At 34.5% G+C, this 22,613-nt stretch overlaps 2 protein-coding genes across 4 annotated transcripts in view; one reads left to right on the top strand and one right to left on the bottom strand.

Moving 5' to 3' along the window:
• The window catches only part of LOC128878455 (profilin), a 38,989-nt gene extending 31,163 nt beyond the window's left edge, over window positions 1–7,826 (top strand). Inside the window, exon 3 of the mRNA XM_054126672.1 lies at window positions 7,684–7,826. The gene's annotated coding sequence lies outside the window, so the exon portion shown is untranslated. The remainder of the gene's footprint in view (window positions 1–7,683) is intronic.
• Window positions 1,755–22,613, bottom strand: part of LOC128878448 (uncharacterized) — a 229,801-nt gene continuing 208,942 nt past the window's right edge. For all 3 annotated transcript variants that reach the window (XM_054126659.1, XM_054126660.1, XM_054126661.1), the window contains 2 exons: window positions 22,277–22,339; window positions 1,755–6,329 (listed from right to left, as the gene is read on the bottom strand). In XM_054126659.1, coding sequence (XP_053982634.1) covers window positions 6,241–6,329; window positions 22,277–22,339 — 152 coding nt within the window. In that variant the 3' untranslated portion in view covers window positions 1,755–6,240. The remainder of the gene's footprint in view (window positions 6,330–22,276; window positions 22,340–22,613) is intronic.

Here is a 22,613-nt window from a genome sequence, read left to right as displayed (position 1 = left end):
AGTCTAGTTATATAATATATTTTTAGTTCTTATAACTGTTTGTCAGAACCCTTATATAATAGTTTGTAACATTTATTTTTGGAATCTGGCACGATTACGATTTCCGTGGCGCTGCGATTTGACCGTGTTTATCTAATAAAATTTATCAGAAAAACAATGCCGCAAACCGTAGTTCTCTATCACATTTCGATTAGAAATTCTATTCATTTAAAGTTTCATAACACCATGTTTATTATATAATGAATATAGTTTATATACTAAATGCGATAGAGAATTGCGATTTACGGCATTGTTTTTCTCATAAATTATAATAAATATCTCCCCCAATCATGGTCAGTGTGATGAGATGTTATATAATTATGTTTCAAACAGTAAAAGATTATGTTATATACAGGGACTTATACTGTTACATGAAGTATCAGTATTATAACGGTATTTTTCGTTAACCCTTATCAAAATTGAAATAGGAAAATACCGGTATAACATAATTACTAGTAATTACTTCGGTTTTTCTATTTGATTACGATTTTCAAGAACTCAAGAAGTACAAGTACACAGATTGTTTATCAAATTGTAATAATAACAACGACGATACGACATATACTGATAAAGGCAGCAGAAATGATATCAATGTCCTATTATTTTTTTTTATCAATCCTGTTAGCTAAATATTAAAATTTGTTAAAAATAAACTAAATAAAACTATTGAATGGTAATAAAAATATATAACTATTACATAATTCCGATAGTTTTTCCCACGTCAATAGTTTTAATGTTAACGCGACTAATTTAAGTGAACCATCATTTTTTCGGTCGCGCGTTGCGTTTATTGCTCACTTAATTTTCATTCAACAAATTTAAATCTCTCCATCTTTTTGCAAGGTTCTCCAGAAAACGGATAAATAAAGATATCTTACCTTTTCGATTTTCAAATTTTTAAAAGTGAGCGTGATATATAAACAAGGAATTTCTTTCTAACAAGTTCTTTAAAAATTGGTAAATAATTTTTTAACTAATATAATGTTTATTTTGTACTCTTATCTTTTCACAGTAAGTTCGCGAAAGCTTATTTTCATTCGTAGACTAACTCAATAGTTATAATTTTTGGGAAAAAGATAGCACAGAACTTTAAATAGTTGTAGGTACCGAGAATTTTCAACTTTTTTCAACACAAAAAGTGTCCAATTTCGCGTGGAATGACCCAATAGAAATGTCGAAAAATACAGGTATTTATATCGGTATTTCGTAATATATCCATTTCGGTATATATTGATTTCTAATATAATACCAGTATTAAAATCATACTGGTATAAAGTCCCTGGTTATAATGATGTATTATAAAATGTAAACAAACTTGACAGTCAAAGACCAAAAGCCCCCAAAGAAAGGTCATGGTCCTTCTGTCAAATAAATGTGGTATTATCAAACTTGAAATAAATATACTTTCTAATGGAAACATGGTAGGGAACTGCAGTTTGCGAAATTGGTTTTTTAATAAATTAGGTAAACTTTACGTTTAGGGGAGGCAGCTCCGATGATCTTGACCTTGATATATGTTGTCAATGATAAATTATATTAAATAAAAACACGGTCAAATCGAGGCTCCATGTAAATGGTAATCTCTCCTGAAACTTGTTCAATCCCTAATTGCGAACGAGTGAATCGTTTCTCTCTCGTGAAACGAGAGGGCGATTTTTCAAGGCGTCAAAGTGGGCCAACCCCTTTAAAATGAGACACCAACTTCGGCGAATGTTGCTTTACGAACAGTTCGTTTAATTGGCATTAAATTTCAGTAGCAATAAAACTTTTATTAGACTACCTTTAAAATTAGAGTCTTATCAGGTAGGTGTCGTCGCGTACCAACGGATGTACGACAAAGCGGCCAATTGTTTGTGGCTCCGTAGCGCGGCGTGACCGCCCGATGCTCCTCGAATGCCCATTCACGCTGTCCGCGTCCCCCTGTAACCATCTTCGACGATCGCGGACCAGCTCCTCTCGTATCCTTTTACGTTCTTTTACGTATCACCACGCAATCGTTATTTACAGGACTTACTGTACACGCTCTGTAGCAAGACCATAACGCGCGCTACACCCTAAGAAAACCGCATGGAAAAAGCAATGTCGCGCCGTTTACACGAACATATTATTGCGGCTGACCGACGTTTCTCGTTTCACTCTCTTCTTTCCTTCCTTCGCCATGGAGCTATCTCTTCACCAATCATCCTCGATTTGTTCCACTTTTAAACGCGCAAGCTACAGTATTCCTCGCTCGTCCGCAACCAATGTTGCGTACCCGCTTCCGTAAACGCAATTTTTCCCCGTCTCCGAACGACCACTTTTTTTCTAGCTTGTTTGCAATCAAGTTTATTCCTTTCGTATGTAATCGACTTTTTGGCTCTCGTGCGCAACCAATGTTTCCTAACTTGTATACAGTTAACCCTTTGCACTCTTTTTTTTTCTGGCATCTACCAGCAACTCGAGATGCTTTCTTAGCATTCTATTGCCACGAATTCTAAGCTTAGATTGACTTCGAAAATGAGATCTCTAATTTAAGATTTGAGAATCAGGTCACCTTTGCCTCAACGACAATCATTTCATCGACACTTCGAGTTCCAATGAAATTAAACTTAAACAAACATTATCGCTGGTTGATTTACTGCGTCGAACCTAATGGTGACCGAGAGTCACCTTTCGAGTGCAAAGGGTTAATCTTCCCCGCTTACGTGCAGTCAAGCCTTCTCGAGTGTACAACTACCTTTGCTCTGTAATCAAGGTGACCAGATTCAACGAGTAGTAGTACAACGCAGGATATTCTCAGGATACTACTCCTAACCATATTTCTTGTTTATTGATCATTTCGTCCACTCGTCATTGTGCAACAAACGAGGCTCTCGTGCAAATAATCGAGGTTCTCCTATAGATGGAAAGAATCGGACGAGACTCTTCAAACGAGGAAAAATCACGAATAAGCTTGCGCTGTTGATCGATTCGCGAGAGGAGAGCAAGAACGAGAAACGTTCTCTCTAAACGTAGGCGAGTACGTGCTGGCCCTTAGGACCTTAGGATATCGCATCTATAGATCGGTCAATCTATCTAACGAACAGCAAGTAAACGATAAATATATTTTCTGTACAGGTCGAGCTCGACACGCCGCGAGACAGTCTTTGGCATTCAAGCGACTCTCCGTACGATCGACTTTGTCAAATATCCGAGGAGAACGTGCTCTACGATCGAATCCAAAAATTATTCTAAATATAACTTTGTAATTTACCGTTATTATCGCCACCCCATTCGTTATATTATTAGCTATATGATCTCAGTTGTCTATATATTATTATTAATAATAATACCGATTACCAATAATAGTAATTAATTCATTCGTTAATTCGTAATAATAATTGTTATCGCTTTCGTAATGATAATTCGTTATCGTGCGCGCATTCTTGGCGTGTAACTGCATTTCTGCGTATGTATATATATTTATATATACCTTTGCAATTTTTTTTTTTTTTTTTTTTTTAGTAGTACCAAGGTTCGATAATGATGATAATAACAACAAGAACGATACTGCTGACGATGAAGATGAAGATGATGATGATAAATAATAATAAATAATAGTAATGACGATGACGACAGTACAGATATAGTGATAATAGCAGTATATAGAGAGATTGTAAGAAAAATAATATTCTCGGTAATAGCGGCACTGATGCTGTGCATTTAGTTACGACGTTAATAATAATAATAATAATAGTAATAATAATAATAAAAAGAAGACAAATAGAAATATTCTTATCGGTGATAATAATAGTAATAATAGTAGTAACAACAACAATAACAGCGCTGGTGTAATGAAAAATAATATGAATACAGTAACGCGTTAACGTTCCCGGGGGAAATTACAATTCTATCGATAATAATGCGTACGATATCACTGTTCGTTCGTCGCGAATTGCTTTCGCGTACATCTACAATGTTTCCTTACGCTCTTCTCACTGTTTGCTCGGTGCCACACGCCGCCTAACGCAATTATATATGAAATACTCCGATACTTTTAATACAGGATATTTTATACTTTATTATTCACTCTCTAGAAAACGTATTCCGTCGCGCGTTAAATACAAAAGGGAAGATAAAAGGAAACACCTAGAGCCTTCGATGCCACGACCGCCGATCGCCTCGACGCGATACAGTGGCGCACCCAACGGGGTGGCCCAAGAGAACAATTCTACCCCAGTTTTTTTCACAAGTATACATCCTTTTAGTATCGAAATTTATGTACGTGCATGTGTAAAAGCAACTTAATGTCAACGAATAACGTTCCGATAAGGAAAGTTTTAAGCTATCAAATCTCTACAACCATGCACATGTACTGTTCACACGCGAGAAGATAATGCTAATTAACTCTTGTACTTCTTCGTTTCTTTCGATATACACACGTCGTTGTCAAACATTTTAAAGAATGTTTTAAATAAATCTTATAGCGAATTACATTTTACACAAAAACGTTAACTGAACTTTTTCTCTATTTTCGCTAAAAAGAAACTGTCGGGAACTGTCGAAAAGAATGGTGACGTATTAATTTTCGTAGCACTCACCTTGTTAATCGTCTGGGTGCGCCACTGAGTCAATGAGAAAGCCGATTATATTGCCTTTTCTCTTTTTCTTTTCCTTTTTTCGAAACCTTTTTTCGCTCCAATCGACTGGTATAAACCTTCGTATCTTGATGAGATTATTATACGACTTAATCGGTCGCTCTGTGCAAAGTAAAAAACTCCGTTGGGCCGATAAACCCAGCGTCTCGATGGAGTCGTACACGGTGATCGCGATTGTACAGTTCGCCCCGTGAAAAAAACGGACCCCAGTCGCCGAGCCGAGAGAAAGAAAAACGTACAAAATTACGAAAGCTCTTGCACTAGACGTCCAACTTTCAACGGGTGCAGAAATGGGCAAAATTATTATTCGGATAACATATTTCAAATAACAATTGCAAAATGAACAGTTTTTGATCCGTTATTTGTTCAATGAAGATAAGATCTGAATCGTATTAGGGAAATAAGAAAACTTTTTCCAATTTTTCTTCCTTCTTGTTATGTTCTTTTCTCTGCGAATGTTTAAAATAGATGAAAGCATTTAAGTTCTATGTTATATTTACCATTATCGAATGCTATTTATTTCGAAACTTAATGTCGCTTAACACTGAAAATATTGATTCGATGAATTGGATCCATGCGCTTTAAATTTCTTTCCAGAATCATCCAATTATCAACGATGCCTTTATTACAATTGTGAAGGGGCAATTATTGTAACAGAGAATTAATTTTATCCATAAATTAGTTTGTTTTTTCTTCTCTAATTACACAGATGTAATTGCATGTACGACGAGTTATACGTGTCGATATCGGCAGTTTTAGTGTTAACCCTTTGCACTCGAGACCTTTTTTTCTGGTATCTCTACCAGTAACTCGAATACTAAGCTTAGATTGACTTGGAAGATGTAGCCGGATTCGTGATCGCAAACTAATTTCAGATTTTACTTCACCTTTTACGGACCTTTACTGCACTGACAATCATTTTATTGACACTTCGAGTTCCAAAGAAATGAAACCTAAACAAACATTATTGTTGGTTGATTTACTGTGTAAAACCTAGTGGTGATCGAGGAGAGTCATCTCTCGAGTGCAAAGGGTTAACTGTTGAATATTTACGGTTCAAATTGTAAATAAAATATCACCCTAATACGATAAAATTATATTTCACTTTAAAAGAGTCACTGTACTTCGGCTCATCTGTCATTCGAATGTAATTTTGCCCACTACGCGGGTCGTCGCGCGAGCGAAACGAAACCAAATTGAAACGAGAGGGAACGATGGAAAGTGAACGTAGGAAAAAGAGGAACGTAAAGTAGGCAAAACAGATTTACCCACGGGCTCTGTCGTACTTGTTGCTTGTACTTGGGGTCGTCGCCGTCGTTGTCCCCGTCGTGATAGCCGATCGGCCGGACTAAAAAGGTCGACGAGATTGGACGAAGAAACGCGAGCGAAACGCTGCCGTCCTGAAACGTCAGCGCCGGTCGGTTCCGTCACGACGCTGATGCTGATACGAGGCTTTTTACTGGACGATGCAGCAGCAAGTGGTGTTCGCCAGAGCGCTCGTAGCGATTCGTGGCTGTCGACAAGGGTGCTGCTGTTTCGGCGCGTGTCTTTGTCGTTGGTGGCGTGTCACCCTGCCGCACCTGGGCTATTGGTTTTCCAGCGAGTAGTGGCGCGATCTCTTCCAGAAACCCTTGAAGAATCCTTTCTTCTTCGGCGCGTCTCCGCATTCGGCCGCTACAACAAAAACGTCGCAACATTTCTTTGGTTTTCTTTGGTTGGCAAAAAGGTTGTTCCCTGCTTAGAAAAGTTACACCAGATTATCTAAGGAGGTATTCTAGTCCAGAACTTTCAAAACATCGATTTGTTTTGCATTTTCTCAAAGTGTAGATCTTTAAAAATATGTCTGACAAAGGATTTTGTTAAATTCTAACAATTAACGAAGTCGTTATCATCTTCAATTCATTTGGATAATCCATTTTGTAACAATACCAGAAAAACCGCGATCGAAATTTCTCGACCATCGGTAGGCGCGCGGGGTCGGGCGAGCGGGGAACGTTCGCGAACGCTCGCGAACGCGCCCGCATAGTAACGCGGCTTGTTGATTGACTGCGGTCTGTTAGCAACGATCGGGTATAAGAATCGCTCTCGCGGTAGCGGACGCGGCATTCTTTGTTGCACTCGTAGGAGAGAACGAGGTAATTACCACGGTCGCCTAATGAGTAAGGAGAGTACGAAGCCTAGCTTTCGGACGCCTTTAGCAGCTCAGGAGAGAACGGCTGGAATTACCGCCGGTCGCCTGATTAACGGGAGAGTACGGGGACTCTTCCTGGCCGCCCTGGGACGGAGAGAACGGCAGGATTTACCGCCGGTTGACTTCCAGGGAATGGACGGTAGAGTCACCCGGACGCCTCGTCGCGATATACTTTTCTGTTATTGTAAATTTCTGTTATTGTAAAATTGAGCTGAAAGCTTTGTTTTCCGAACAAACTTGTATTTCCTATTCCTCTCCCAGGAAAGCAATATGTACAATTGGTTGATAAATAAACCATTTCCTTTTTCTCTTAGAACCTGTTTCCAAATTCCTCACCTGCGAACCTACATCCCTTACAATTTTAATTTTCTCTGCAGTTTTTACTACAATTTCTTCGTTGATAATGTGTACAATGTGCAAAAGTGACATTAATTTTCACCCAGCAAGTAACCGAGCATTGGGTTTTAATCGTAATTGTATACGTATTTGGTATAAAAAAAGCTTTAAACTCGATTTTTTCGTAACCATATTTTTTGAAATAATTGCTATGATATCTCGAGTTCAAGTTGACCAAATGACTCCAAGTTTGAAGTGAATTTTCAGCATACGTGTTTTTATCGCATGAACCATGGTTTTCAAATTCTGATTATTCTATTGTAAATATTTTTACAATTTTTATTTTTGGTTTTATACCACGGGCTAAAAAATACAAAAAATCGATATTCAAAATTTAAAGCGCTGTCATTTTTTGAATTTTCAATATTTCAATATTATTCTGCTTCGGGCCATAGCGACACTAATATTAAAGAAGATGATTCTTAATTTTTTTTATTTCAGATAAGCACAACCCCTGGAATCGTAGCAACCATGAACATACTTTTTTCAGGAGGGACTGGACAAAATCACAACGTTTAATTTTGACTATTTTTATCTGCAAACAATTGTGTGCGTTCTTAAAATGTGAATAAATATCTGTGCAAAACTGGTTATAAAAATTCCTTACAGAATAAAGAAAAATCTCAAAAAACACTAAAAAATTAACGCTGTAGACTAGAAAATATCCCCTTAAATTCATGTTCTAATATAAATATAAACCTTATAAATATAGAAATAATAAACCTCATGAATTTGTTTAAATTATTAAATGCGGCATATTGAATACAATCCAACTTTTTCGGAGGCGGCACGAAATTTAAAATGATCTGCATTCAAAATTATCAAACTTGGTTTAACTTTCTGTTGGAGGAACAAAAAATATGGCCTTTAATTATTGCTATTATTACCATATATCTGCGTTAGACATCATATACATTAACGCTATTCAATATCGCCGACTCCACCAAATACTATTCCAAACCTACTCAGACAGTATTTCCATGAAGAAAGTATATACATTAGCAGTAATCAATATTGCCATCTCCTCCTTCCGCATAAAAATGCCCCAAACCTTCTCAGACACTATTTCCGTGTAGAAAGTATTAACTGTATGCACTATTGTCCCCACACCTCGCTAAAACAAATACATCAAACCCTCTCAGACAGTATTTTCACGTAGACAGTACACATATGTATACATTAACAGCATTCAATATTGCCGCTCCCACCAAAAACTAACTCAAGCTGGAATTAACGATTCTTAATTTTGCGCCGTCCACGAAAAGGTTGCATTGTATTTAATATGCTGCAATTAATAATTTAAACAAATTCATCAAGAGCTGGTGAGTAATAGTGCAGTTTCAATAGAAATTATTTCATACTTTTCAGTGCATTTTCTCATACTTTTAAACAATTATATCTAGAGCTGGTGAGTATTCATATAAATTAACTAGAAATTATTTCATACTCTTCAATGCATTTTCTCATACTTTTGAGCAATTATATCTAGAGCTGGTGAGTATTTAAATAAATTAACTAGAAATTATTTCATACTTTTTAGTGTAGTTTGAATGTTTTTCGAAGTTGGTTGTATGTTTCTTTCCAAAAATTATTTTATGAGAAACAAAAATGTCGAATGTACTTCAAACAAAGCTTGTAAAGATTTATTAAAAATTATACATAACTCCGCCGCTTGTCGACTTACTATAAAATATAATCAGGACAGTTGTTGTTTTGATGCCTGAGAGTAGACATACGACTAGAACGATGAAAGCGGACAAAGAGTTAACCCTTTGCGCTCGGGTGGCGCCTCTAGGGCGACATATGTAATTTAAAAGTGATTTTCTGAACGTACAATTTCAAATTCACTTACATCAGAATACAACTAATTATTAATTGAAATAATAATACATTGAGTCATGGATGTTCGTAGATGTTTTTCTTCGAGGTAGAGTTTTTAGTTTCACAGAAATTTATTATAAAAATTGACTGGATTTGATTCTATAGAAAAATGCCTCGAGCGCACAGGGTTAAAACAACCATGTTCGTTGAAACCCTCGTCATTCAACTTTGGCTGATAAATTTTGTATATACAAATACATTTTGTTTCTTGTCCTTTCTTGGGGAGTAAAGTCATTTAAATAATCAACTCGTAGCATTTACCACAGAGGTGTCAAGTATACTACGTACACTGGGCAGCTTTAATTTCTGCCATTTGACACCGTTCCCCACCACCTCTTTCGCTGCTTATCTTTACGTAGTGCAAACGACTTATTGACTCGTGTGGCGGGTAACCGCAAGTGACAACGATTCCCATCATGCGCCGAATCGAATTTCATCCACTCGTGAAAACAACAATTTTTTTTGTAAATTTCATTGCATGTTCATATGGTAATATTATCAATGGACGATCAAGGATTTCCTAAACAAAATAAACCCTCCAAATGACCCATCCAATCAGGAATATTCATTAAAACCTGAAATCATCTCTTTCGAGCAGTGTCGAAGCTAAACCAAGGGCTGTCACGTATTTCAACCACGTTTTTACTCTCGGTATATGTTAATAGGGGAAGCGTTGGCAATTGTCTGCCGCCTGCATAATAATCGACGGTCTTTCCGGCCATTGCTTCGAATCGACGGACGTCGGAGCTACGATCGACGCGTCGCGATCTATGCCCGATTCGATGAAATTGCCTTCCGCCCGGTTGGATCGTTTCTTCGACAGGCGATGAACTCTTTCGCGATACCTGCCCGAAGACGTCAAGCCGCCGCGCGTAAACCTTTGAATGTGGCTGACGCAGGCAGACGCTCGGTGAAAATCAAACGGTGCCTGCACGGTCGAGGTTTGCATTGGAATCATCGCACCGGTGGTTCAAACCACCAAAAATCGAAATATGGAAGTTGTGATTTCGAATTTTCGACATTGGAATCTTGTAGACGAGGTATTCTTCTATCAATCATTCTACGGGAAATCGGATACTAAATGGAGCAGCATCTTAAATTTTGAGCAAATTTGAGTATGGTGCAGTTTTTAGTGATACTTGAGGGAGGAAACTACATTAGGAGGCCAAGTATTAAATGTTTCTCGGGATATTTTTTTACAGAAAAGAGTTCATGTGAAATTATTGTTAACTTTGAGAATTTTTTTAGATACGTTTTAAAGTTCATTGGGTAATTTTTACAATTCATTTCGCATAGAAATCTTTGAGAAATCGCGTAAGTTTTCGAAAGTATATTTTTCCAGTTCTTGGAAATGATAACTCGAAAATTAAGAGACTCTATACCTGGACTGATACTGCTGTTTATCTTTTTTTTTTTATCGAAATACATTTTTTACGTGAGCCTTATTTTGTTACAATAAAATTCTTATTTTATTGAAATGAGTTATCGTATCTTTATCATGGGAAAAAAATCAACTGATCACTTTGCAATCAAGACACGGTAAAGGAATTTTTTCTAGGAATTAAATATTATTTTTATATTCTGTCCAAATTTATACTTTTTCTTTCGAACAAATTTTGGAACATATCAATTTATTACAAATAATATAACTGCTGATCTGATATACAGGGTGGAACAAGTAATCTGTTATAGGACAATAATGTTTAAATTATCGAGAGTACAAAAAATATTTCCAGGAAAAAGTTAGAATATTCGAAAGAGTCCATTGAGGTTGAGGTACACTTACAGACAATTGAGGAAGAAATCGGATCATAAAAAAAGAAATCAATTACTTATCCTTGTTCGACCGACTGATGGCCTGTCTTCAATTTACTGACTACAAATTTCGATTTATGACGTTATGTTACAATGAATGATCTTACTTTATAATAAACTCGTCTCAAAGTCAGCGTTTATAATGAATAAAAAAAATGTAGCGTCTTTTAATGGGACCCTTCGAGTCTTTTAATTTTTACTTGAAACGGCGCTCCGGGAAAAACTGATGGCAAAAGAAAACCAGTACTTCTGCTGTAATCAGATGTAAGTTTTCTGTTTGATTAGCTCGGGCTTGTTTTAGCATATAATATGTATATGAGCCTGTTTTTGACTGAGACATCCAATCTATGCGACCACTAACATCTAACACACTAGGAAATTACAAAAGAGAAATTCCACTCAAGATTAGATACAGATCCAAAATGGTAAGCGACACGTTAGAATAGAATGCAATTTATCATATTTCCATTTTCAATGTTATCAGGTTATTTCTGTTGGATTTTTACACCTCAGCACGAGGATTGTAGGGTTCTTAGACATTAGTAATAATCGTTAAGACACAATAAAATAGTTATATTTGAACATATGGAGAATATACAACGTGAATGCGTAAAAACGGAAAAACAATTGGCATAAAACAAAAACGCGCGGACAAGAAGTCCGTCATCTGAATATACATATGTTGACGCGCTAATTAACCGCGAAATTAAACAATTTCGAAACGTATTACCTTGCACTACGCAAGTGAAGAAACTTATAAAAACTATAAAAATAATCCAACCGGAAAACAACACGGAGAAAAGCTGATAATAAGGGAACCATCCCAAGGTTTGAGAATTTTTGCTATAAGAGTTTCATTTCGTTTCATTTAAAAATCGGTTTCGATGGAACCTACTGAAAAAGTCACATAGCTAACTGCTTCGATCAGTAATTCCTTTAGAGAACGGTCAATGTTGCCCGACTATTCATACTAGACTCGGTTCGACCGTGACTCGACCATGACACGGCGACAGTATGCCAAGGCGATCGTGACGATCGTGCACTGCTTCTAACTGCTGCTGAACACGCAGACCGTACTCTGGCACCTACACCTACGTCTATCCCAGACCATCGGGTACAGTGTAAGAAACGGTCGCGATTTTTCTCTGGACAATTGTCACGTGCCCTCAGGGGCTGCAAAATAAAATAAATATCTGTTGCAATTTACCTCACAGGCGACCTCTTCAAAGCAAAATGGTAACAGATAAATTGTTCGTACTTGAGTATTTTTATTCTTAATTTTGTAAAGTTACAGAGACTTCAAAAAAATCAGATTCATTTTTGTTATCGGACTAAATCCAATATTTAGATCCAATTAAATCGACAGGCCCAATGGCACAAAAGCTTCAAGGGTTATGATTTTTTTTATCTTTAGAATAAACGTCTAAATAGTCACGCATCTGCATACAGTTGTAACTGTACTTGGTCTTACAAAGAGATGTTACGTCTATTGGGTCATGAATTTGCGTGACTATTTAGACGTTTATTCTATAGGTAAGAAAAATCATAATTCTTGAAGCTTTTGTGACATTGGGCCTGTCGATTTAATTGGATTTAAATAACAAAAATGAATCTGATTTCTTTGAAGTCTCTGTAACTTTGCAAAATTAAGAAAAAGAATACTCAAGTACGAACAATTTATCTGTTACCATTTTGCTTTGGAGAGACCGTCTGTGGGTTAAATTGCAACAAATATTTATTTTATTTAAAATAGCAAGTACGATTGTTTGAACGACCTTAAATGGCTTCCGAAGTGTTTCTAATAATAATTTTGTTCTTCAATATCCTTTTGTACGGTTTTGGCATATTTTATTAATTATAAGAAAAAAATAATTGGATTAAGATGATGATTAGGAATCTATGATCGAAAAGGCATCAAGTAAATATTGCAAGTATTATAAACAAATGTAAAAGAAATTCGATGTTACAAGTATACCACGTATAACATACAGCACAAACAAATATTTCATGAAAAAATAATAAATAATTTTAAATGATTGAAATATCCTTTTTCTAAGGATATGATGTAGATTCATTATATCGTAAGTAAAAAAAATGATTTATATTCATTTTAGTATTTATAGCCAATAAATTATAGGTGACAATTTCACTCAACCTTTTTCTCTAATGAGACAAAAGAACATCGTTGCTAAAAATTAAACAAAAATAGCTTGGAAATAACCACATTTTTTAATTACTATTTATTAATGTTATGAAAAACAAATTGCGATAATATATCAGCTCTCTAAAACAGTAAACCTGAAAAATCGAATATACAACGAGATGTTGCTATTAACCCCATTCGACGGTAATATGGAATCCATGTACAAGACATATACAGAATATATTTTATAAATTGGTCTGAATATATCACAATGGTTGGAAACAAATAACATATGTACATCTCTTAAAAGGTGATACTTGGGACATCTTTAGAAAAAAGATTTGTTAAGATACACTATTTTTCGTCAGTTTTATAATACTTTTCTTTTACCGGAGGGATAAAAATGATACTACAAAAGCAGCAAACAAGATATGCGCTGTTTATAGTGCAGGTGCTATATCTGAAAGTTCTGAGCGTAGTTTGTTAGGTTTAAAACTGATGACTTCAACTTTGACGATCAAGAACGCATTTAGTTTCAATATTTGGCTGACTATCAAACTTTAATCGTGGGATTTACTGTAATACGGAAAAGATCAAGAGTTCAGCGTCTGTTGTCTGGGAGATCAACTTTGTTCGACGAACATTAGGTGCGGCAATGTCGAAAACTTTTAGTATCGAAGCCCTCATCGGCGTTCGCGAAGGACTAACGAATGAATACGGAAACGACAGGCGAACGGACGGACGGAAGGAAGGAAGGAGGGAAGACAGACCCGTGGAGAGATGTAAAACGAGCGAGGACGAGAGAACGATGCGTACGGATCAATACCAATAGCGTGCGGGCTATACAACGTTTAGTATACGCAGGTACTTGGGTGTGTCTGATCTCTGCCGCGCAGCATCGTGACTACCCTGAATACCTGAACTTTCCATGTTTCGGTATCAACCACTCCTCCCCTCCCTACCCTTTCTTTTATCCTACTACCCTTTACTTTTCAACACTTTGCCGATCGGTAGCCTATCGATCGGTATGCTTTCATGAATTAGGAAATATTATATAAATGTTAACCCTTTGCGGTCGTATTAAATTTAGGCATGGCTATTCTACTGGTCGGAATTAATTTCCGCAGAACGAGCAGTGATACATAATACGCAAGCTTATGAAGGATAAACAAGATTTATTAATTCTTTTGTGGACTTTAGATATATGTTTACACAATAATGTGTTTTAACGTGTTTCAATGTAATGTTTTTGTATAAAAATTATATTTTATAGTTCTCCAGGATGTGGTATCTTTCGGTAACTTTCTTCTTGCCATTTTGGAGTATTGTTTTTGAAATATTTTAACACTTTATTTACCGGGAGCCTATTTATAGGCTTTTTAATTCCAGTATTAAGCTTTTTGAATTTATTTACTGTGTTGATGGTTGTCTACGAACAATGTTCATGTGTTTGGAAACAGACTTGACTTTCAATGTACCCGGTAACAGTATGGAGGAATTATTGTTAGCCTAGATTGGCATATTCTACTGTAGAAAATTCTTTTTAAATTAAAGGCTGTTTCTAAATAGCCCGGTAAAAAAATAAGAAACCCGAATGCCTAATTACACTTAAACACAATTTGTAAAATATTATTTGGAATTCTACCAAGTATTTTCGACTATCTGGTATTTATTACAATCTGTTACAGAAAAAATAATAATATTCAATATATTTGTCTTTGAAAAATTTAACATGTAGATATTTCACCCACTGGTTCCTATATTCTTGTATAACTTAATATAATTACAAACGATCTTTTCATTAATCTTTCCATTAATCTATTATTACACTAATATCTTAGAATCTATTACTATTGTCTAATGGCTTAAATCTTTTCAGTCTGCGGAATACGATATAAGATTAGTATGGTTCTTTGTTGTGTTGGCTGAGAGCAGACATACGACCGTAAGGGTTAACCCTTTGACTGCGGATCAATTTGCGTTGAAAATTCTAGGGGATGCGTCACTAGAACAGTCGAATTTTTAAAAAATATCACCTTATAGAGAACGATAAGATGAAACTTTTTTATATTCACAGTTTATTTATACTACGTTTAGTTTGAAAAATAAGAATTAAAAATTTCGAAGTCCTTTAAAAAGCACCGTTAGCTGACAATTACTAATTTACAATTAAATGTACAATTAAATAAACTGTAATGGATTTTCGGCTTTTTGGCGGATTGGTAAAAAATAAGAATTAAAAATTTCGAAGTCCTTTGAAAAGCACCGTTAGCTGACAATTACTCATTTACAATTAAATATAAATAAAATGTAATGGATTTTCGGCTTTTTGGCGGATTGGTAGGCATCGATGGATCTTACGGCTCGCCTACACGAGATTTAAAAGAATTTCGACGATATTCAACCAAGTTACAGCAATTTATATTTTAAAAGTCTAAATGAATTTCGGGAAAAAGAATTTGGATGAATAAATTGCATAAACAAAAAAGTTTCGTCTTGTCATTCTCTGTAAGATGCAATTTCTTAAAAATTGATTTAACGAATTTAAGACATTTCTTTGAGTCTAATTTTCGAAGACAGATATACATATACGCCCTTCGCAGTCGACGTGTTAATCTAAAAATGATTTTAATAGATAAAATAAATATTGTATAATACTAATGGTATGAAAATGAAAATTATTACATTTATTAGGTTGTCCCAAAAGTTTCTTCCATTTCATTAATAAGTAACACATACACAATATTTTGTGTCTAATGTTACATTATTGAATTGCGTACGATTCATTTTGCTCCGTTACTGTTACAACACTAACATCTAAGAAATTAGGTTGTCTATTTATATAAACATTGCCATAAAAAACAATTGAGTGCAAGTCACAGAAGAAACTTTTGGGACAACCTAATAATTGTATGTCCAATCGCTACCGGTCAGTGAAGTGTTAATTACAGTCGTATCTACTTTCAAGCGACAATTAAAGTACCAATTTTTCATTTCTATTCTACAATTATTTAGTTTTTGACAACAATAGCGTCTACCCGCTGTCGAATGACCATTTTTAAGTTCTATCTACCATCGCCTGAACTCATATTCCATTATTATTTAGCTTTCGAGAATAGGAATTCCGGCTTTCAAGTAACAATTTTTGACACCGAATTCAAGCAACGGAATCCTCTTGGTCATTGTTTACGTCTATTCAACGCGATCGACCCCACGCTGACGAATCGAGTGGTCGATGGACAATTGGACACAGATCGAGAGCGATGACATACGAACACGGAATCGAATTTTACTCATTGATGAAAGTTAATATTGTTTATATTTTTTATTATATGGCTGGGTTGCCAATTACCACATTGTTTAAAGTATTTTTTATATATTTATTATTTCAAGTATTATACGTGAAGCCAGAGATTAACAGACTATAGTCTGCGAGATTAAGAATGTTTTTTTAATGAACTCCCATGAAGAAATCATAAAATTGTTGTTTCAGTATCCACGGAATATGCATGCTGCGATGCAGCTATGGACGTACATCGAATACTGTTGTGGATGCGTTTACGTGGATTAATTTCAATATTTGATGTTATCTGTCTGGGAGGAAATACATTTCCAAATGTCAAGTGCGTGCAATCTCGATATAAATTAGCCTTATCCGATATACAATTTCAATCTATTTAAATAATGAAGAAGAGTAACTTGAAACTCACTCGAAAAGTAATATTTATTTCTCGTGGTAACATTTCTATACTTCTCTATGTTGAGATTAAAAACATAACTTGACATTAAAAACAAGCTTATAACTACAAATTTGTTCATTTAAATATCGTAATTACAAAGATATTCGATCAGTTAAAATTACATATACATTTGTCTTCGATTGTACCTCAGTACATCTTTAAGATATTTAAAAAATAATACTCCAAAATGGCAAACAGAAAATTACCGAAAGATACTACGTGATGAAGAGTACGACACCCATGTCTAAATTTAATACGACCGCAAAGGGTTAATTATTTTTGGTTGGAAATGTCATTTTTAACCTAGGCATTCTGAATGAAAATCGTTCGTTTCGAGCGAGTTTAAGACCGCTGGTTTAAAAATACATTGCATAGATTATTCCCAAGTTTCCAAATGTTCCTTTCTTTCCTCTTTCATTGAAAATAATATGTGAAATTAATTAAAATCCGGGTAAAATTAAAATATAAACTTCGGGATGTCCAAAAAATCAAAATAAATGTTGATAAAGAATTAGATCTCCTCCACCTGAAGGGTCAAAGGATGATGTATTAAAATTTCGATCTGTTAATAATATAGTAATTACAGCTGCTAATACTGGTAGTGATGTAATTATTACTATTACCATGTAAGTAAATAATTGTATACATTTGAGGTGTTTCATTAAAAAGTATTTTCTAATGTTCATTTTTTACAATCCTTTTTACAATTCAATTTTAATTTCAAATTATAAAAAGGGCACATTTTCAATAATGACAGAACAATAAATGAACGCTTGAAATGTACGTGTATTTACGACGAGAGGTAAACGAATAATTTGGTATCTCAAAACAAAAAGACAACAACAAACAAATCTTGTAGCGACATCTTATTAAAAATGCATAAACTTTCCATTCAATCTAATAGTACGCAATATAATAGGTGTATGTTGACCTCGGTGGCTCTAGTGTTAACCCTTTTAGACCCGAACGAAAGTATCATACCTATGCGAAGAACATTGAACGAATCTAACGAATTCGTTAAGATTTGAAAAGAAGCTCGTAAAAAACAAAATAAAAATTATATTTTCAGAATTCAAAAAGGAATACATTACGAAACAAGGGGAGAATAAAGCAAAGTCAATATGTAGTATTTGTTGAAAATCATATGAGTAACATATGTAGCTACATATAAAACACTATGAAAAACATAAAAATGAATTTCTCTTTTGCAAATAATGTTTGTACATAAGAAAAATTAGGAATGAAAAGTGTGAAGCGGTTAAATCTTGTTATGTAGCGATGAGTATTTAGCGAATGAAAGGCCTTGAGATTTTTTTCAGTACTGTTGAAGTTTTCGCGTAAGGTAAATTTAACCGTTTGCGCTCGAGTGGTGCCTCTAGGGCGACATATGTAATTTAAAAGTGACTTTTTGAACGTACAATTTTAATTTTACTTATATCAGAATACAGCTAATTATAAATTGTAATAATAATTCATTGAGTCACGAATGATTCGTAGATGTTTCTTTTCTAAGTAGAGTTTTTTGGTTTTACTGAAATTTATTATAAAAATGGACTGGATTTGATTCTATAGAGCAATGCCTCGAGCGCAAAGGGTTAATTTGATCTTTAATACGCTTATCATTAGTCACACAAATAATTTATTTACCATCGATGCTTACTAATTTATACACCGTGTAACGCAACGATATATCGTCGTTGGGATTGAAAGGGTTAATGAGAGTACTTTTGTTGAAGAATATCGTTTCGGAAACCTAATCGACGGAACGCTCTTCTCGTAAACAGGGTTTGATCTCCGCGTCCCTCTCTCGGTAAGCGGTAGTTTCCAAAAATAATCGAGGTATATTAATAGACACTTTAGATACAGACGCAAGGCGAGGCGGACATCGACTAAACCCCATCTCAAGAGGAGAGGGACCAGGTATTTTCGAACGCTATGACTCTATAGTTATGTTACGCGTAGCGGTTCACGAACATTCACTAAATTCGGCCGCAAAGGATTTGGTAGAGATTAGGCAAAGCAGCATTGCTTGAAAAATTACGAGTAATCGGGTAACCACGGTATGGTAGATTGCGATAGATTTGCCACGAAGCTAATGAAGCTTCAGGACCACGCCTCCCACCTCCCCGCCCCCTACTTAGAGTAGAAAGTACCATCAAAGGTCATTCAACTGTTGATTTTTCATTCAACTACAGTGCGACCTATATTTCCACGATCACCCACATCTTTGGTCATTAGTTTTCCGTTCCTTAAGAAGGTATCCTGAATTAGGAGGACTAAAAAAAAGCGGGTTTTCGTGGATTTTTTTAGGATGGAAAAAAATAATTAATTCTATCGAACATTTTATCCTATTTTCATACATATTTGAGTAGTCTGTACAAATTTGTTCAACAAGAAATATTCAAATTGAGTCGACTGTGACGCACATTTGTAGAGTCCTCACAATTAAAACCTCCTATCGGCGGGAAAGATGGAGGTCGTAATTTTGGTCTGACACAAAAAAAAAACAAAAGAAATTTTCATTTTCATACATATTTCTTCTATGTGAACTAAGCAAAAACCCGCAAAAATGGTGAAATGTGAAATTACTGCAAGTTTGAAGAAAAGAACGAGTTCTTTGGATGAAAAAAATCACTTTAACTTGATAAAAAAGTTGTTTACAATTTTTTTTGTATGAATTTTTTTAGTTCACATAGAAGAAATATGTGTGAAAATGAAAATTTCTTTTGGTTTTCTTTGTGTCAGGCCAAAATTACGATCTGCATCTTTCCCGCCGATAGGAGGTTTTAATTGTGACGTGCTCTACAAATGTGCGTCACAGTCGACTCAATTTCAATATTTCTTGTTGACAAAATTTGTACAGACTACACAAATATGTTATTATATATATATACTTTATTCCATCCTAAAAAAATTCACGAAAAACCACTTTTTTTAGACCTCCTAATTTAGGATATCCCCTTAACGAAATCCTGTGAAATTGTTAGCGATAATATACACACACCAATACGCTACTACACAGTACGTTCAACAAGAAATTGGTGACTTTTGTTGGACTTACATTTTCTTTAGAAAATTTGGGGTGGCAAACTTTTACTTTTTTAGAAATTAATTCTGCGGTTTTCATTTAAACATTTATAGCTGTGGCTCAAGTATGAATAGTTACTTGTCATTTTGGTACGTTAAATTACCAACTTTCTAAACCCTCAATCTGATCTCTATTACAATGAATCTACAAACAGTTCAATAAGTATTCGTACCTTCTATATCTATTGAAGAAATTTGCCCAAATTCAAATTTTCATTGTAAATATATACAGTGGGTGTAGAAAATATTCGTACACCGATCAATTTCCGTAAACTATATGAAATTGTGATTTATTAACTTCTTTTTTGATAAACAATGATATTCTACATATTCTTGGAAATCTCTAGAATAGATACACTACGAAAAGATTAGGTATTTTGTATAAGTGAGAAATCAACAAGAAAAAACAATAAATCGATAGAAATACAGAAGCAAAAAGTATTCGTACAAGTGTTAAATTTTTAAAACTTCATTAAAAAGAAACGAAATTTATATTATTTATAAATAATTAATACTTTGTGGGATTTCCTTTTGATTTTATAATTACTACAACTCAACTAACTATTAAATTAACTATCATAAATGTGGATGATATTCGGGGTGGAATTTTCTTTCATTCCTTTATTAGAACATTTTTTAAGTCTTTTTTACTGGAAATTTAATGTTTTCTAATTCCCACGAAGCAATAAACTGATGTGCTTATGTTACAAATTCTACTGTAAATTGTTCGTCATAAGAACCGTGCGAATACTTATTGCTTCTATATTTTTACCAATTTTTCGTATTTTCTTGTTAATTTCGCAAATTATATAAACTAGTAATTGTTGTTTGAACTATATTCTAGAGATTTCCGAGAATATGTAGAATATAATTAATTATAAAAAAAAAGGAGTTAATAAACTACAATTTCACATAAAAGTTTTTTGGGAAATTGATCAATGTACGAATACATTCTACACCCACTGTACAAGTATAAAGTTTATTCACGTAAATATTTAAAATGAAACGTTTATTTGAAAACATGATACCTGTCATTTAGTTTAGACAAATTTCTTCAACAGACATATGGGGGTACGCATATTTACGGGGATGACTGTATACAGAGTGTCCACGTTAAAGTGTGACAGTTATTTCAATAACTATTGATGATACAAAAAATTGTTTGTATGTAAATTGCTGAATAAAATGGGATCTCTATTGTAGCACAAAGGAATATTTGTTTATGTTATTAATTTAAACGATATGATGGTGAAGTTTCGTTATAATGATGTTTATCAGTTTATCATGTCTAGCATTATATGTAAAAAAGATGACATTACAGAATTATTTGTTACGTAAAATAATAATTCTTTAATAAAAACCTTTTATTCTCTCGCACGTATCATAATAATAATGGGTTATTAAAAATAAACAAGAAAAATTTGGTTTTTAGTCTAACATGTCCGCTATCATCTATAACAACGTTGACATTCCACAAATATTTGTTATGTGAAATGAAATTTTTTAAAAATAATCTCTTTTTCGCGCGCGTACGATAATAACCCCTTAATGTAGGGATTGCCACTTTAATTACCGCACTATCGCGGATTCCCACGAGATTTATAGTTGCGAATGTTTTAAGTGCGTTTTCAGAACGGCTTGGTAATCGCCACTGTCCATTTTGTGAGATATTACAGTGAGATCGACCTTGCCGAAACCATTGAAAGCAGCCCAAATCATCACCAAGTCACTGCAAAAGTTCCTTTTCAAAAATAATTACGAATCGCGACGCAAATCTCTCCAATATGTAATATCGAAAACTATCGGAGCCGTTCAAGTTGAATTCAATAGTGTGTACCAAAGAGGTTGACACCCGTTATATTAAATTAATAACAAAATCCACAAGAGAAGACGATAATAGAAAATCTCGGTTGTTTTAAAATAATCTTTTTTGTCTATCAAAGAGGTTGTCCTTCATTAAATTAAATTAATAGAAAAATTAATAATAGAAGACGATAATAGAAAATCTCGGTTGTTTTAAAATAATTTTTTTTGTCTATCAAAGAAGTTGACATCCGTTATATTTAATTAATAAAAAAATTAATAATAGAAGACGATAATAGAAAATCACGGTTGTTTTAAAATAATCTTGTTTTGTCTACCAAAGAGGTTGACACCCGTTATATTAAATTAATAAAAAAATTTACAAGAGAAGACGATAATAGAAAATCTGGGTTGTTTTAAAATAATCTTGTTTTGTCTACCAAAGAGCTTGTCCATCGTTAAGTTCAATTAATAGAAAAATTAATAATAGAAAATAATAATAGAAAACCTCGGGTGTTTTAAAATAATTGGTGAAATCGAAAGCTACGGATAAAAATGAACTTACCAGCGTAAGGGCCACACGGCGACGCGTTGTCCTTGCCACTTTTACCATCCTTGCTTCCGCTTCCTGAAACAGTCGAGCAAAACAATCGATTTGCGATCATTCGTACCTTCGAATCAGGCTTTATCGCGTTAAAGCGACGAAAACGTTTGAACGAAAGAAGCCAGCAAATAGCCGAGAAAGATAACAAATGCAATAAAAGTAAACAATAAAAGGCGGCCGTACGATATGCAAGGTAGAACGATCGAGTCTGCTTTAACGCAACAGTTCCTTTTGGGATGTTGCCAAATAAAAGATCGAATTGCTGCGAACTGGATAACGGCCATGCTGCACGTAGTAG

Source organism: Hylaeus volcanicus, chromosome 6 (genome assembly GCF_026283585.1).
Source record: "Hylaeus volcanicus isolate JK05 chromosome 6, UHH_iyHylVolc1.0_haploid, whole genome shotgun sequence".
NCBI classification, from domain to species: Eukaryota; Metazoa; Arthropoda; class Insecta; order Hymenoptera; family Colletidae; genus Hylaeus; species Hylaeus volcanicus.
This window is presented reverse-complemented; position numbering and strand designations above follow the sequence as displayed.